This window comes from Cervus canadensis, chromosome 4 (assembly GCF_019320065.1).
Source record: "Cervus canadensis isolate Bull #8, Minnesota chromosome 4, ASM1932006v1, whole genome shotgun sequence".
NCBI lineage: Eukaryota > Metazoa > Chordata > Mammalia > Artiodactyla > Cervidae > Cervus > Cervus canadensis.
In genome coordinates, this window is record NC_057389.1 from 46,930,406 (window position 1) to 46,947,260 (window position 16,855).

At 41.5% G+C, this 16,855-nt stretch overlaps 1 protein-coding gene across 2 annotated transcripts; it reads left to right on the plus strand.

Annotated features, from left to right (window-relative positions):
* Nucleotides 1-278: 278 nt before the first annotated feature.
* On the plus strand, nt 279-11,943 carry RBM22 (RNA binding motif protein 22). 2 transcript variants are annotated; one of them, XR_006268964.1, is made up of 12 exons: nt 279-420; nt 847-900; nt 1,835-1,864; nt 2,458-2,590; nt 3,849-3,949; nt 4,054-4,226; nt 5,404-5,604; nt 6,558-6,722; nt 7,558-7,646; nt 7,845-7,976; nt 9,444-9,625; nt 11,616-11,943. XR_006268964.1 is itself a non-coding variant. In XM_043464943.1 (11 exons), exons 1-11 carry the CDS (start codon nt 367-369, stop codon nt 9,572-9,574), a joined length of 1,263 nt encoding a protein of 420 aa, XP_043320878.1. In that variant the 5' UTR covers nt 279-366; the 3' UTR covers nt 9,575-10,705. The 2 variants fall into 2 exon arrangements, 1 of the variants encoding a protein (XP_043320878.1); XM_043464943.1 differs by lacking the exon at nt 11,616-11,943 and having other exon boundaries at nt 9,444-10,705.
* The last annotated feature ends 4,912 nt before the right edge of the window (nt 11,944-16,855 follow it).

Genomic DNA, 16,855 nt, shown 5'->3' on the forward strand with positions numbered 1-16,855 from the left:
AAGAGATAGTCACCCCAAGACGTTCCCCCCACTTTTTGGCATAATAAGCGCTCATTGGGGTCGACGCTGTTTTAATTTCAGGCCCTCGTTTATTATAGTTCCTTTATTCTTTCACTCAATTTTTAAATAAACCAGTTGAAGTTGTGACTCTTCATTCCTGGCTGTCACCCCTGGAAGGAAGTACCTGGAGTCCAATTGTTAAGAAATTCCAAGCAAGCGATTCCATTACACAAGGTGCCGCCCTTAAGGGCGCGCAAGACGCGTAAATAAGACGTCGACGTGCGGGGAGGCAGCCGCGGGGCCTGACGGGATTGTGGCGGTCCTCTCCCAACTCGGAAGCTGCGGCTGCCTCCAGACGCTCTCAAGATGGCGACCTCTCTAGGTTCCAACACCTACAACAGGCAGAACTGGGAGGATGCGGTGAGTGAGCCTGCCGGAGGAGGACAGAAAGAGGCAGCGAAGTCAGACCTCCAGCGGGCGGGCAGGGACGTGGCTGCGGTGCGGCCGAGGGGATTCCAAGAAGCCAGCACCGCGGCCTAACTCAGCTACGGCTGAAGGCTGGAGGGCGGCCCTCCTGAGGGCTTGGATGGAGGGGGTTTAGCCAGGGTCTGGGACCAGCTCCCTTTCTGTCCCTACTCCCTCCACTCTTTTCGAGCGGGTCTTTACTCCCGCCGCCTCCCGGAAGTGCATACAGCACCCCCTCCCGCGACCCGGCCTGTGCTGGACCACGGGTTCCCCCTGTTCCCCAGCCTCGCTCCTCGCCCCCTCCCCCGCGCCGCACGACAGTGGCTGAGATGGCAAGGCCTTTGGAGCTTGGCGTTCAACCAGTTTTCCCATTTTCACCAGGACTTCCCTATTCTGTGCCAGACGTGTCTTGGAGAAAACCCATATATCCGAATGGTGAGTGAGTTGAGTGTAAAACGGGACCTGCTGTATATGTTCTGTCAATGTTGTGGTACTCGCACACTGTCGGTCATGTATTTCTCTTAGCCACGAAGAAGTAATGATGCTTCTTTACTAACCTGAAGCGTAGGAAGAATTTGCAAAGGACTGTCATGTTCTCTCACTTTGGAACTTGGCGACGGTCTGTGATCTAGGAGTCATAATAATAGCTAATATCCATTGAACATTTACATAGGAATCAGGTCTGTTAACCAGAGACAAAGAGAGTTTATGTTGAATACAGCAAGTATGGTGTGGAACTGGATTTAAGTTCAGACATTCTGACTCCAGGGACCTCGGCAAATTAGAAGGAGAACCAGGACTGAAGTCAAGTGCCTTTTGGCCTCCACACCTTATAATGTGTTTAGTGTAAGATACTTTCTCTCCTTATAAATAAGAGTAAAATTAGCAGCAGTTTATATTTAATAATTAGGGCTGTGTTGTGATCAATCTCGGAGGTATTGATTTATTATATACAGAGGACCATCACAGGATGAGTGTGTAGTAGTTGCCTCTGACTAAACTTTGGAAAATGGATTGGCCGTGGCTGCATCCTCTGTGCTTTAGGGACTGTGGAAACCATTAGGAAATTGTTCTTGGGAGAGAACTTGGGAGCCAGAGGTGAATCTAAGAATTGTGGTTGTGGAAAGGTACATACTTACTCCGTGTTAGATCCATAAAATTCCTAAGAGGTCATAGTTTGTATGTGATTAGATTATATCCCAGCCCGTTCTTTGCCCTCCTCCCCAAAAAGGGTAGGGTCCTGTTTCCCCCTCCCACCCCTTAAGATGCCAGGGATTTCCAGATACTTTTCTTGGATCCTATGTAGAGAAGGAGCAGGCATCAGCTTTTTTCCCCCGTGTCTGTAACTCCTCTGTTTTTTCTCTTTCAGACCAAAGAAAAGTATGGGAAGGAATGCAAAGTAAGTGTGTTAAAGAGTAATGATTTAGTTTTATTTTCCTCTTTTCTTCTACTCCCTGAGGTTTGAAGTCCTTTATAAAAGTGAGTGTGACACATGCATTCATGTATCATTTATGTACTCTTTGGCTGTTAACTGTTTAGGGTAGAGGTAAGAAAATGAGCTGTTTAATGCAGGGATTCTTAACTTGATGTCTGTGGTTGGTCTTTGAACCCCCTGGGATTGCATATATCAGATGTTCTGTGATTATGCCCATGAACATTTTTAAGCTGAGGGGGAAAGTCATAGATATAAAATTCTTAAAGAAGTGTAGGACACTCCCTACTCACCCCATAAAAGATTTAAGAATTACATTGTTAATGCTGGTGACCTCTAGAGTGGGGAGGACTTTGATTTTTGAGTATTTAAACTACTGAAGAAGAGTGTTGTAAAGGATTGAAACATCAGATCCTGTTTAGACTAGATGATTGCTAAGATCTCTTCTAAACCCTAGATTTGGGGATCCTTTCTTTGAATCCCCTGATGTTACTAAATCTCCTGGATTAATTGTCCAGATCAGGACCGTTAACACCCTGTGGCTTTATCTTGTGTTCCAGATATGTGCCAGGCCATTCACAGTGTTTCGCTGGTGCCCTGGGGTCCGCATGCGTTTCAAGAAGACTGAAGTGTGCCAGACCTGCAGTAAATTGAAGAATGTCTGTCAGACCTGCCTCTTAGACCTCGAGTACGGTATGTTTGACTTGTCCCACAGTTCTGAAAGTGTGCCGCTGCTCTCAACAACACAGCAGGCTTCCTGTCTCCCTTTTCTCACCCTGTCTCTGGCTCTGACCCACTTTGAAATGTCTGTTGTGCTCTGCTTTTCCCAAGAAGAAAAGAACCATACTAGGTTATTCTAGAGTTCTGAACAATAGTGATTTTAAGAAAGGTCGGTAATTAGTCAACACAACTATACTAAATACTATATTATACAGAAGGGAGGCCTTAAACCTTAAACCTCCCTTCCGTTTGTAGCCAAGGTAAGTTAGAGGCATTGTTGCTGTGACAGGTAATTTCTTTGTCTGGGACTCCTGTCTAGATCCGGAACATTTCTTCCACAATCCCTACCAGAGTTCAGGCTTTTGTGCTTTGGGTTTTTGTATCAACTGTGTTGTTAGGACTGATACACTGTGTTGCTACTGTTTCAGAGTAACTGCTTTTGGGTAACTTTTTAACTGCAGGCAACTTTTTTTTTTTTTTTTACTGTGAATAATATTTTATTTAGTCATTTGTCTACAACTGAAACTCTGGGAATTCAAAATTAACGTCCTTGCCCGTGAGCTTCTTATAGACACCAGAAAATGTTTCAACCTTGTGCTCCACGTTGTTCTGCTGAGCCTTGTCCAAGTGGACCTTTATGAGTCGGCTGCCGTCCAGCTTCACGCGGATCCTTTTGTTTTTCAGAAAAACATCCTTTCAGCAAGTTTCTACTATGCAATAAAACGAAAAGGGAAAATCTAAGTTTATTTATGTTAAGTTCAGAAAGTTAACTCTGCAAATCAGAGTCCTGGTCACATTCTGTTTAATATTATTTGTATGTTTGTTAAGGGAGTGTTCTAGTTCTGCAGTACAGTGATCCTTACATGACTATGACTATTCAGAGGATCTGCAGGACAAACCTAAAAATAATCCACTTTTTACATATAAGTTATGATATAGTAAAAGCTAGATGCATTATTAACTGCAGGTCAAATCTGACTGTAGTAAGAGCTTGTTCATCTAAAATATTTAAACATTCATTTCATGAAAACTTAGGAATTTGGATAATGTCTTAGAATGCTCTGTAGTAGTATTAGCTTGACAGTGCTGTAGATTCTGAATTAAAATAAAGCTTCTATTACCAAATAAAGTGGAGAAAGGAAGAATGATGTTATATTATTCTGTCTACATACTCAGTTTGGATATGGTTTAAAATGTATCTTGAGTTTTTTCTTCCTTTCCTTTGTTCTAGGCCTGCCCATCCAGGTTCGTGATGCAGGATTGTCTTTTAAGGATGACATGCCAAAGTCCGACGTCAACAAAGAGTACTACACGCAGAATATGGAGAGAGAGGTGCGCTGCCACTTGCTTGATATAGTTTTATATTTGATGAAAGAATCCTAGGGGATTGACATAGTCTGTGTAATTTACCTTCGGAATGTGTCATTCCTCTATAGATTTCCAACTCTGATGGAACGCGGCCAGTTGGCATGTTGGGGAAAGCCACATCCACCAGTGACATGCTGCTCAAACTGGCCCGGACCACACCCTACTACAAAAGGAATCGACCGCACATTTGCTCCTTCTGGGTGAAAGGAGAGTGTAAGAGAGGAGAGGAGTGTCCATACAGGCAAGAGCTGAACTGCTTTTTCAGTGTTTGCTTTCAGATGACTAGTTATCTATGAAGGGGGACATGTTGGCTTAAACTATGCTTCAAAATGTTAAAGTTTATATAGCTAGTGTGATGTATCTTATATCTTAGGAGCAGAGATAGATTGAATTGTTGTTCTTATGTATAATGGAACTTTTACCTATGACCAAGCCTTGGGAGACTAAGTTGCCTTGCCGTAAAATATCAGTGTTGACCTCAGGTTCCTACCTACGATGTCAGTCTTGGCTATCATGGTATGACTGGCTTGAATCTCAGTGTATAGTTGAAATAAGAGTAAAGCCAGACTTCTAAAGTGTGAGTATGTTTGAGTCAAGACTGCCAGGCATCTGGATTAGGAGTTTTTACCTTGGCGTTGGTAAACCCCACCCCTGACAAAAAATTAGCTCTCCCTATTTCTGGGGTTGGGTCCATAGATTAATCATACTCTTGCGTGGAATACCAGACCTCAGATACATTAAGAACCGTTGCCATGGAGAGGGGTAACCATGTTGTGGTTACCTTTGGTTTTGAAGTGAATTGCGCCGAGAAGCATTTCTTTCGCATTTATTTATTTGTTGCTTGCTCTGGGTCTTTGTTGCTCTGTGTGAACTTTTCTCTGCTTGGAGTGAGTGAGGGCTGCTCTTCGTTACGGTGCACAGGCTTCTCATTGTGGTGGCTTCTCTTGTTGCGGAGCATGGGCTCTCTCTAGGTATTTGGGCTTCAGTAGTTGAAGCACACAGCCTCGTTACTTGTGGCTCAAGGGCCCTGCGGCGTGCGAGCTCCAGTAGTTGTGGTGCACCAGCTTGGTTGCTACACCGCATGTGAAATCTTCCCCGATTGGGGATTGAACCTGTGTCCCCTGCATTGGCAGGCAGACTGCCATCCACTGTACCACCAGAGAAGCCCAAAAGCATTTGTTTATAAGGAAACTTCCACGCTGTGGCCCATTTAAATGACTTTTAGGAGGCTAGCATGTCCTTGTGTGATACAGTAAGTTCCTTGATATTAGCTCTGTTTTAATAATTATGTCTTGGTATGGCCATGGTATCTAGTTCAAAAAACATTTCAGGGGTCTTTATATAGCTGCTGTTGTTTGGTATGTGTAAAATTTTTTCTTTTGTTTCATCTTTATGCATTGTTCTTTCTTGAACCATAGACATGAAAAACCAACAGATCCAGATGACCCCCTTGCTGATCAGAACATTAAAGACCGATATTATGGAATCAATGACCCTGTGGCAGATAAACTCTTGAAGCGGGCTTCAACAATGCCGCGTCTGGACCCACCAGAGGACAAGACTATCACCACACTGTATGTTGGTGGTCTGGGCGATACTATTACTGAGACCGATCTAAGGTTTGTGAATATAATTTATGAGTTATCTTTACTTTCACCTGCCCTGGAATAATATTTTTTGGCAAAAACTTGAGAAAACATGATAATTCTGTACCAAGTACATTTTTTTTAGTTGCCCTGTAGTATCACGCTGACTGGAATTTTTATAAAGTTCTTTATGATGACAGATAATACTCTTCAACAGTGCTTATTCTGTGCTTGCTTAGGATAATAATTACATGAGATTCTATTTGACCTAATAACCATTAGAATTTCTAAAGATGGCACACAACCAGGAATGATTAATTACATAGGAGAAAGATTTGCAATTATTTAAAAAAAAAAAATAGATGGTTTAACTTGTTGATTTTTTTTTTAAGAGATTGGTATTTGGTAATTTTGTGTTATTCTTGTATTTTGCTTGGCTGGATAAGACATCTGGGCAGATAGTGGTGGAAATTACTTCTTGCAAAGAGTGTGGAGAAGAAACTCTTACAGGTGTAGAACCTACCCTTGTTAGCCTATCTACATTAAACCTAAGTGAGCTAGACAGTTCCCCAGGGATGGCAGACTTTCTTCCACCTCCTCTTTCTCTTCTTCTTTTTTGCAACCTTAAACCATTTTTTACTTAAACATTCTTGGCTTATCAGCCCTGGGCGCAATACTTTGCTAACTTCTTACCTAGGATTTAACATCCTTAGGGAACCTATTGGAGCCCCCTTTCCTCCATAGGAAAAGCCCTAAAATGTTTGATAGCCTTTACTCATTTTTTTCTTTCCCTTCCTCAGTATACAGTGCCCACAGTAGGGGCGACCACAGTAGGCATAGCGGAAACCACCTACAGGTAATTAGGCAGATCACTGTGAGGCCACTTGCCTCATGGTGAATCAGTGAAAGAGTTAATAATCTATATTCAACCTCCTGGGAATGTCTGTGTTGTCAGCTCTCATTTTTCTTTACCTGTATCCCTTCAGGAATCACTTCTACCAGTTTGGAGAGATCCGGACCATCACTGTTGTGCAAAGACAGCAGTGTGCTTTCATCCAGTTTGCCACAAGGCAGGCTGCAGAAGTGGCTGCCGAGAAGTCCTTTAATAAGTTGATTGTCAATGGCCGCAGGCTCAACGTGAAATGGGGAAGGTGAGCATGAGACTATATTAAAATAGCATTCTGATTTCCATGGCCGGCCAGTGGTTAAGACTCTGTGCTACCACTGCAGGTGTTGTGGATTCAATCCCTGGTCAGGGAACTAAGATCCCATATGCTGCGTGGCACAGCAAAAATTAAAAAAAACCATTATTGAGATTTTCAAGAAACCTTTTCATTATCTAGGGATTAGTAAGCTTTTGGTGAACAGCCTCAAATCAGCAGGACATTTAAAAAGAATTTTTCATTATGTCTGACACTTGTTCCTGTGGATATCAGGAAGATGCTACTTTGGAAATTTATTCAGGGTTTTCGTGTAGCAATCTGATGGTTTGAAGGTTCATGTGTTCTGTGACCAGATATTATAGGCCAAGGATAATACTAGGGCATGCGAGTTTACACATGAATTAAGTAGACCTGGATTCTGTCCTTAAAGGCCAATTGTTTAGTGAAGAAGAACAGCTAATTTAAGCCTGAAAGTGGTTATTGCATAAGAGAGAGACAGGTAAAATGCCCTGAACATTCAAAAGTGGAACAGGTTTCTGGCTTGGAGCCAGGGAGACCTTATAGAGTGCTTCCTGAACACTGGTCTCAACCCAGTGTTGTTGCCTCCTGAATCCCCTAAGGCGATTCTAGCAAATTTTGAAACCAGGTCTTTCTGTCTTCAAAACCTTTGCTCCTATCCACTGTGCACTGTGGCATTTATGAGGAAAAAGTGAGTGCTGAAGAGGCAGGAGTGAAGGAGCTCTGTTTGACTAGGAAACATGAGAAACAGAGGTGTGAGAGAAGGTGGAACCAAGTGCTGACTGCATGAATGTCTGTCTCCCAGGTCCCAGGCAGCCAGAGGGAAAGAAAAGGAGAAGGACGGAACCACAGACTCTGGAATCAAGCTCGAGCCCGTTCCAGGGCTCCCAGGAGGTGAGTGCAGATTCTGCCTACCCAGTAGCTTGCTAACTTCAAATACTCATACTACCTGACCTTCCTCGAATGTTAGAGGAGACCGGCCTCTGGCTCCCAGCAGCTGTGTTCTCCCAGCAGGACCTCTCAGGGTTTCAGGGTAGTGGGGACTGTGGCACAGTGGTCTTCTGCTCTAACTAGCTGTTTTCTCTTCTGTAGCTCTTCCTCCTCCTCCTGCCGCAGAAGAAGAAGCCTCTGCCAACTACTTCAACCTACCCCCCAGTGGTCCTCCGGCCGTGGTGAACATTGCCCTGCCACCCCCACCTGGTATTGCCCCGCCCCCACCCCCAGGTAACTTCTTTCTTAGGAAGTAGGGAAATGGGTTAGACTTTACTCAGGGAAATCCTCCTGAAGTCTGTTCAGACCCTGTACCATCATGTCTAACATATCTAAGCCTTCAGGTCTGCTCCATAGAAGTCTGCAAGTAAACCTGACTGATGTCATTCCAGGTATTTTCATTTTTTACTGGTTTGCTAAGAAGGAAGTCACCAGTTTTCTAAAGATCTAAGTATATGTATCGTCAGAATGGGCGTTACTGTGACTACAACGATCTATCATTAGTTTGGGACTTCCCAGGTAGCACTAGTGGTAAAGAACCCACCTGCCAATGCAAGAGACATAAAAAGGATTCCTGGGTTGGGAAGATCCCCTGGAGGAGGAAATGGCAACCCACTCCAGTATTGTTGCCTGGGAAGTCGCATGGACAGAAGAGGCTGACAGGGTACAGTACATAGCTTAAGAAAGAATTGGACAAACTTAAGTTTAAACTTAACTTAAACTTAAGTTGTAAAGCAACTTAATATCATCAGTTTGTTCTCTGTTCTAAATCCTAACTGATGCCCTGGAGCATCATTGCTTAAAGTGTAGGCTGTGGGTGTCATCTGCTTGTAGCAAGATAAGGAGTTTGCACCAGAATGTAAATTCATTAAGGAAGTTTTTTTTTTTTTTCTTAATATTTTTATTTATTTATTTGGCTGCACCAGGTCTTTGTTGCCGCATGCAGAATCTTAGGTTTTTGTTGCAGTATGAGGGATCTTCAGTTGTGGCATGTGGGATCTAGTTCCCTGACCAGGGATGGAACCTGGGCCCCCTGCATTGGAAGTGTGGAGTCTTAGCCACTAAACCACCAAGGAAGCTCGTAAGGAAGTTGTGTTAACAAAAAAATTGTTAGATGAACTGAACAGTGTGCTTAATTGTGTGATGAAGTTACAGTTTGGCTCCAGCTCTTTATCTTGTTCGTGACAAGTAATAAACAGTGCAGAGATCAGCACTGTGTACAGCACTGTCAGTGCCAGCGTGAACTGTGTAAGTAAATCGCAAGTAACCAGTTCGCCTGGGCAGAGTTCCCATACTCGCTGGAGTAAGTCCTGGTTTCTGAACAACCTTCGTTCTAGTATAAAGCATTGAGATTAACGATGACAGGGTCTTGCCGTCAGCCTGATTTCTCCCTCACCTCCCAAATTCTGATCAAATCCTATCTGGTAGGATTGGCATGTTCGAGAGATAGCAAAGGCTCAGGTGACATACTAACAATACCTTGAGACCTATGGAGTTGTTTTTAGCTGTCCGAGGGGAAAGATTTCTGAAACCAAAGAAGTCATGCAGGTAGACATTCCTAAGCAAGTCTTGTGAACCAGCATTTTCTGAAGCACCATGTCAGTTTGATTTATGTGTAGCTGGTTTGGACCTTAGATTCATGGTTTGAAAGGTTGTCAAGAGAATTGCAAACCTAACAGATTTGTTCTCTCCCATCTGTAGGTTTTGGGCCACACATGTTCCACCCCATGGGACCACCCCCTCCGTTCATGAGGGCTCCAGGACCAATCCACTATCCTTCTCAGGACCCGCAGAGGATGGGCGCACATGCCGGGAAACACAGCAGCCCCTAGCACTCATCACGCTCTGGGGCTCTACGGAAGCGAGGGCGCGTAAAGATCCTAGTAAATGAATCCCGGAATAAATATATTTTTCCTTCCTTTGTAGTTTCCATGGTAGTGGAATGTATTCAGATGTGGGCAGTTGGAGAACGACAGCCATGATTTCCTCTATGTGTTCTCAAAGGATTGATGGACCTGAAATAAGCTGCCATTAACACATCTGGTTACTGCTATAACATTACTAATAAAACCTAGTGCCTCTTCCCCTCATCTGTATGGGGAACAAGCAACTGGGTGAATTGGAATGTCCAACGGAGTTAACCATCCCAACCGTATGTTCATTTTGTATCTTCTTTTGGTGGATGCCTGGCCTGTGAAGTCGCTCAGTCATGTCCAACTCTTTGCAACCCCATGGACTGTAGCCTACCAGGCTCCTCAGTCCATAGAATTTTCCAGGCAAGAGTACTGGAGTGGGTTGCCATTGGTGGGTAGGGGGGCGGGTGGGAAATGACCTGCAGTAAGAAAAACAAGCAAACAATTTTTGACCTTTTTTGTGTCCATTGGATATTTTCCTTTTTATCATCTAAAAAAAAAGATTACTAGTACTAATCATTGTAGTGGCAAGAGTGTGATTTAATGCTTCTAAAGTCACACTCTTGAAAGACAAGTAGAAACAGCACCCAGCACAACCCAGATCTTCTCTCTCCTTTCCTGATTTATTACTAAAGGAATCTGGCTGATAGGTTTACTTTTTTACACCACCAAAAAAGACAAAAATTCCTTTTCATTCCTGTCAATCAGATGGAGACACAGATTTCATGGAGCTGTGTATCACTGAAGAAACCTGGTATTTGAAATGAAATTATTTTAAAGAACTTCCTGTAAAACACTTTAACAAACTGTGAAAGGAAAAGAATTAAGAGTGTGTTTGAATGGAAGACTTGTGGCCTACGGCTGGAATGTCAATCTTCAGCATTCACCTTTGTGTGACTTCAGCCTCTCATTTTAATTCCCTGCTCTGGGCAGGGGATTCTGTTTGGTCTTAGAATATTTGGAAATAATTGAATGGTAGATGGCAAAAAAAAAAATTGATGTTGTGTTGTATTTTTGTTTTGAAAAATTAAAACGGGTCAATTTTCCAAATGTTGTCATAGGTTTATTTCTGTTTTCTTTATCCTTGGTAGCTGAACTTGAGGTCAGTGGGAGTTAGAAACAAGTTATATATAAAGATATGTTTTTGCTTTAGATATGTTTCTGTTTTGATTCTGATCTTTATCTATTCTGAAGACCCAGGCCCTTTTAGTACTTATGTCAAAGGTTACTTGTGGGGTCGAAATAAGATAATACACAGAAGGTACTCAACACAGAGCCTGCCATGTGGTTGTGGATACATGGTAGCTTTAAAATGTCATCTTAGTATTATATAAGTCGTTTTAAAAGGAATCAGGAAAAATTGATCTACAAGCCCATTTTTCTAGAACTAATTCCCATGTCACTTTTATCTCAAACGTACCTACTTATACAATGAATATACCTCTTTTTACCCTGTTTTAGCTCGCGAATTTTTGTTGTTTTCCTCTAGAGAACTTTATCTTGCCTTTTTTTTTAAGATTTAAAATTGATCTAGAAGCACTTAGATAATTTAATTCTACTAGTATCAGATGTGAAGCAATGTAGGGATACTTCCAGATATTCTGACACGCTTCGGGTAGGGTTTTTTGTGATGGTGGAGGGAGGGTTACTTTTGAGCATGTGAGAGATTTTTAGCCAGTCTGGTAATGTGAAGCAGTGTTTTTTATCTCCGAATTCAGCTATATCTGTGTATGTATATATACATATGTAATTGACTATCCAGTTGTGTATTCCTGCCTTTTTGAGAACATTCTAAATGTTTGTTTACTAGCTGGCTGTGGATAAGTGTTTTTTAAAAAGTATAAGCAAACGAAGTATAAAGTAAGTACTTGATTAGCCTTAAGTAAATCAGAATTATGAGCAATTAGATTTTGGCAAAAACTCAGAGGTGCTTACCAAACTCCATTTCTTTTTCCTCTAGGGCACATAGCCAGGGGTTCACTTGGTGAAAAGTAAACTTTGCCATTCCCAGACCTCGGCTGTAGAAACATCTCACCCACTCAGAGCTATGAACTCTTTCCCATCTGCTGGCTGAATGATCTCTGGAAGATGGCAGTCACAAAATGGAAGGAGGCTGGGTTCCTCTATCGCTGCTAAAAGGAGAGCATTATGATAAGAGGAATTTTTGTTACAGTAAGCCGTTGAGTCCTGAGGATCTATCTGTAACAGCAGCTAGTGTTACTCTCATAAAAGATGTCAGATCTGATGACAAAAAAATAAAGAAGAAACTCCTTTTTTATTTACACTGAGTAATGGAGATTTTTACTTTTTTAAAAATTGAAGTATAGTTGATTTACAGTGTGTTAATTTCTAATATACAGCAAAGTGACTCAGTTACACACATGTATACTACCCCACTCCAGTACTCTTGCCTGGAAAATCCCATGGATGGAGGAGCCTGGTGGGCTGCAGTCCATGGGGTTGCTAGGAGTCGGACACAACTGAGCGACCTCACTTTCACTTTTCCTTTCATGCATTGGAGAAGGAAATGGCAACCCACTCCAGTGTTCTTGCCTGGAGAATCCCAAGGACGGGGGAGCCTGGTGGGCTGCCGTCTATGGGGTCGCACAGAGTTGGACACGACTGAAGCGACTTAGCAGCAGCAGCAGCAGCAGTAGTCCATTGTATGTATGTACCACATCTTTATCCATTTATCCTAAATGTTGATAGATGTCTTGGCTGCTATGAACATTGGGGTGCATGTGTATTTTTGAATTACAGTTTTGTTCAGATATATGCCCAGGAGTGGGATTGCTGGATCATATGGTAATTCTTGTTTTCTGAGGAACCTCCATACTGTTTTCAATAGTGGCTGCACCAACTTACATGCCCACTGACAGTATAAGAGAGTTCCCTTTTCTCTACACCCTCCCCAGCATTTGTTATTTGCAGACTTTTTAATGATGCCCATTCTGACTGATGTGAGATGGTACCCCATGGTAGTTTTGATTTGCATTTCTCTAGTAATTAGTGATACTGAGCATCTTTATGTGCCTATTGGCCATCTGTACGTCCTCTTTGGAGAAATGTCTAGGTCTTCTACCCGTTTTTCAATTGGATTTGTTTATGTTGTTGAGTTGTATGGGCTCAACATTGTTTTGGAAATTGAGCCCTTATCAGCCCCATCATTTGCAAATATTTTCCCCCATTCTGTAGGTTGTCTTTTCATTTTGTTTGTTTTTATAGTTTCCTTTGCTAGGAGAAAGCTTTTAAGTTTGATTTGGTCCCATTTTCTTATTTCTATTTCTATTACCTTGAGAGACTGACATTAGTATGATTTATGTCAGAGTGTTTTGCCAATGATCTCTTCTAGATGTTTTATGGTGTCTTGTCTTATATTTAAGTTACTAAGCCATTTTGAGTTTATTTTTGTGCATTGTGTGAGAATGTATTCTAACTTCATCAATTTACATTCAACTGTCCAATTTTCCCAGCACCATTTGTTGAAGAGACCTTTTTCCCACTTTATATCTTGCCTCCTTTGTTGAAGGTTAATTGTTCGTATGTGTATGGGTTTATTTCTGGGTTCTCTATTCTGTCCTGTTGATCTGTGTGTCTGTTTTTGTACCAATACCACAGTTTTGATTAGTTTTGTAGTATTGTCTGAATTCTGGGCGGGTTATACCTCCTGCTTTGTTCTTTTTCCTCAGGATTGCCTAGATAACTCTGAGTCTTTTATGTTTCCATATAAATTTTAGGATTATTTGTTCTAGTTCTGTGAAAAATATCATGGGTAATTTGATACAGATCACATTACTGTAGATTGTTTTGGGTAATATGGCCATTTCAACAATATTCTTCTAATCCAAGAGCATAGGATATCTTTCCATTTATTTGAATCTTCTTTAATGTCTTCTATTAACATTTTATTTGCTGTTGTTGTTCAGTCACTAAGTCGTGTCCCACTCTTTGTGACCACAGACCACAGCATGCAAGGCTCCCCTGTCCTTCACTATCTCACAGAATTTGCCCAAATTCATGTCCTGTGAGTCAGTGATCCTATCTAACTATCTCATCCTCTGCAGCCCCCTTTTCCTTTTGCCTTCAATCTTTCCCAGCTTCAGGGTCTTTTCCACTGAGTTGGCTCTTCGCATCAGGTGGTCAAAGTATTGGAGCTTTGGAATCAGTCCTTCCAATGAATATTCAGGGTTGATTTCCTTAGGATTGACTGGTTTGATCTCCTTGCAGACCACCGGACTCTTAAGAGTCTTCTTCCAAGTCAAAAGCAAGTCCTCAGCATATAACTCTTTCGCCTCCTTGGTCAGATTTATTCCTAAGTATTTTATTTGGTGCAATTTTAAAAGGTATTCTTTTTATATTCCCTTTCTGCTATTTCATTGTTAATATAAAGAAATGCAACTGATTTCTGTATGTTAATCTTGTATACTGCCATGTTGCTACAGCCGTGTCACCTGAACACATCAGATCTCATCTGATCTTGGAAGCTAAGCAGGATAAGACCTGGTTAGTACTTGGGTGAGAGTAATGGTGATTTAAACAGATTCTGGAGCCAGATTACCTGAGTTCAAATCCTCACTTCAGCACTCCCAGCTCGCACACTACTTAACCTCTGTCTAGTTGTCATAATGCCTTACCTCCTAACCATTCTCACTGCCTGTAGTATTTTGAGCTCCTCCCCTCTTGGAGAAGGCTCAGAAGGTATAGCCTCATGACAGCTGGACAAAGGCAGTAATGGCCCATGGGGCAAAGAGTGACTGTTGGAAAGCCAAACCAAAGGTACACGGGACCTGAAGTAAATGGAGGTGAAATCAGAGGAGTCGGGTGACCCTTCTTCCCTCACCACTAACCTGTCAAGTGTCTGGTTTAGTCAACTGGGTGGAAAGATGCCTTCTCCCGAATAGAGAATGCAGTGGCAATATCTCAGTCTTTCCTTGTTTTTTATGATCTTGATAGATTTAAATAGGACTAACTGGTCAGGTATTTTGTAGAATGTCTCTCAGTTTGTATTTGTTTAGACTGGGCTGATGAATTTGAGGGAAGTATCACAAGGTGGGGGTGCCCTTCTCATCTGTTTACATCAGGAAGTTGAATATTGCTGATGATGTTAACCTTGATCACTTGGTTAAAGTGGTGTCTTTGTGAAGTTACTATTTTTCCTTCCTATGCCCTTTGGAAGCAAGTCAGTAAGTCCAGTCTGTAATGAGTAGGAGGGGAAATAAGTTCCACCTCATGGAAGAGGTGGTACCTACGTGCATTGTTTATATGTATTATTTGTAAGTCTTTTGTAGGGAAGGAAGATCTGTCCTTTCCCCTCATGTATTTGTTTATTCAGTCACTTAATTATATCACTGAATTCACGAATATTTACTTTATTCTTTCAGTTATAATCTCCTATGGGTTGTCTTCACTCTCTTGACTGTTTCTTGATGCACAAAAGTTTTAATTTTGTGTATTCACTTTTTAAAGTGTTTCATAGTTGAAAATAATGAGTATTGTCTAATTTGATGAGGCAGAATTCTACACTTTCATTTTATTGTTCAAAATTTTTATATCCATATCCATTATTTGTCTGCTAAGCAGTCAACAGTTGAAAGAAATGTGTTAAACCTTCCACTGTGATTATGGGTTTAGTGTATTATATAAGGGTATTTATCATAATAATCCTTTTTTTTTTGCCAGAAGTCCCCTTTGTCTGATGTTAATATGGCTAGAGCACATTTCTTTGGAATAACTTCTTTAACTGGCTTATCCTTTTCTATTTATTTTACTTTTGTGTCATTTTCAGGAGTGCTGCTTTGTGAACAGCATAGAGCTAGAATTACTTTTTATCGAATTTGTGAGTTTCTGCCTTTAAACTGGTGAGTCTTATCCATGTGCATTTATATTTAAATGTATTTATACCACTCCATGTGCCTTTGGTGTTTTTTTAAACTCTTCCTGATGTCATCATTGCTCCTTAGATACTATGCTTTCTCTATGGATCTTGCCCAAAAAATGTTCTTTTATAGTTATCTCAGAGATTAATGAAAACTCTTTTCCTATTTATTTGTCTGAAAGTTAACTTTTTTTTTTTTTTTTGCTGTGGTGCACAGCTTGCAGGATCTTAGTTCCCCCACCGGGGATCAAACCCTCACCCCACTCAGTGGAAGCACAGAGTCCTAACCACTGAACCAGCAGGGAAGTCTCTGCACTCACTTCTTGAAGATGTTTTTCCATTATTGCTGTCAGGTGACCTTTTTTGTCTGGAGCCTCCAAAGTATCTTTGTGACTTTGGGATTCTGTGAGTGTTCACTGCCATGGCCCCTAAGTGTGGCTTTAGTTTATCCTTCTCATGACAGGATGAAGATTGTGTGAGTTTTTTTTTTTCCCTTTATTTTTATTAGTTGGAGGCTAATTACTTTACAATATTGTAGTGATTTTTGCCATACACTGACGTGAATCAGCCATGGAGATTGTGTGAGTTTATGTCTCTGATCAAATCCAGAGAACCCCAAGTCATTTAAAACTCCTGGAACTCTTGTTAATAATGCTGGACAATCAATCTGCCCATTAACTTTTTAATTTATTTTATTTTATTATTCATTTATTTTGGCCACACTGCACAGTTGTGGGGTCTTAGTTCCCTGACCAGGGAGGGAACCTGGGCCCTCAGCAGTGACAGCGCTGAGTCCTAACGCTGGACCGACAGGGAATTCCCATGTCCACTAACTTTTTTTTAAAAGGAGTGATTGTTTTGGTAAAATGTAACTCATGTACCAAAAAAGTGCATAAACAACAGATGCACAACTAAATTAAATATTTTAAGTGGATATCTGTGTAACAATCACATATATCTGGAAATAGAAATTGTCCAGCTTTCCCCAGAAGGGGCATTATGTCCCTTCACAATCACAAACCTTTCTTTCCTCCAAAGTCCTCATTTCATATTAAACACCTCCTTGCATCAGTAAGCGTGTTTTGTATACCTGCCTTCCTTTGCTCACAGTTCTGTTTCTAAGATGCCTCCACGTTGTATGTAACTGTAGTTCATCCATGTTCACTGCTGCCGTGTCTGCTGTCAGTTGTCCCAGTGTTTGGGTTATCCTCAGCCCCTTTCATTTCCATATCACTGTATGATTTCATTCATGTAAAGAACAAAAGCAGGCAAAAGTACAAAATTTATAGGAAGGGCATACCAGGCTCCCCAATTACATGAAAAGT

What these genes read in the sequence shown, in the direction of transcription:
- RBM22 (XM_043464943.1), top strand. Translation starts at nt 367, where the DNA reads ATGGCGACCTCTCTAGGTTCCAACACCTACAACAGGCAGAACTGGGAG. An exon ending in GGCAGAACTGGGAGGATGCG is followed by an intron (nt 421 to 846) that starts GTGAGTGAGCCT and finishes CATTTTCACCAG; the next exon opens with GACTTCCCTATTCTGTGCCA. An exon ending in ATTACTGAGACCGATCTAAG is followed by an intron (nt 5,605 to 6,557) that starts GTTTGTGAATAT and finishes GTATCCCTTCAG; the next exon opens with GAATCACTTCTACCAGTTTG.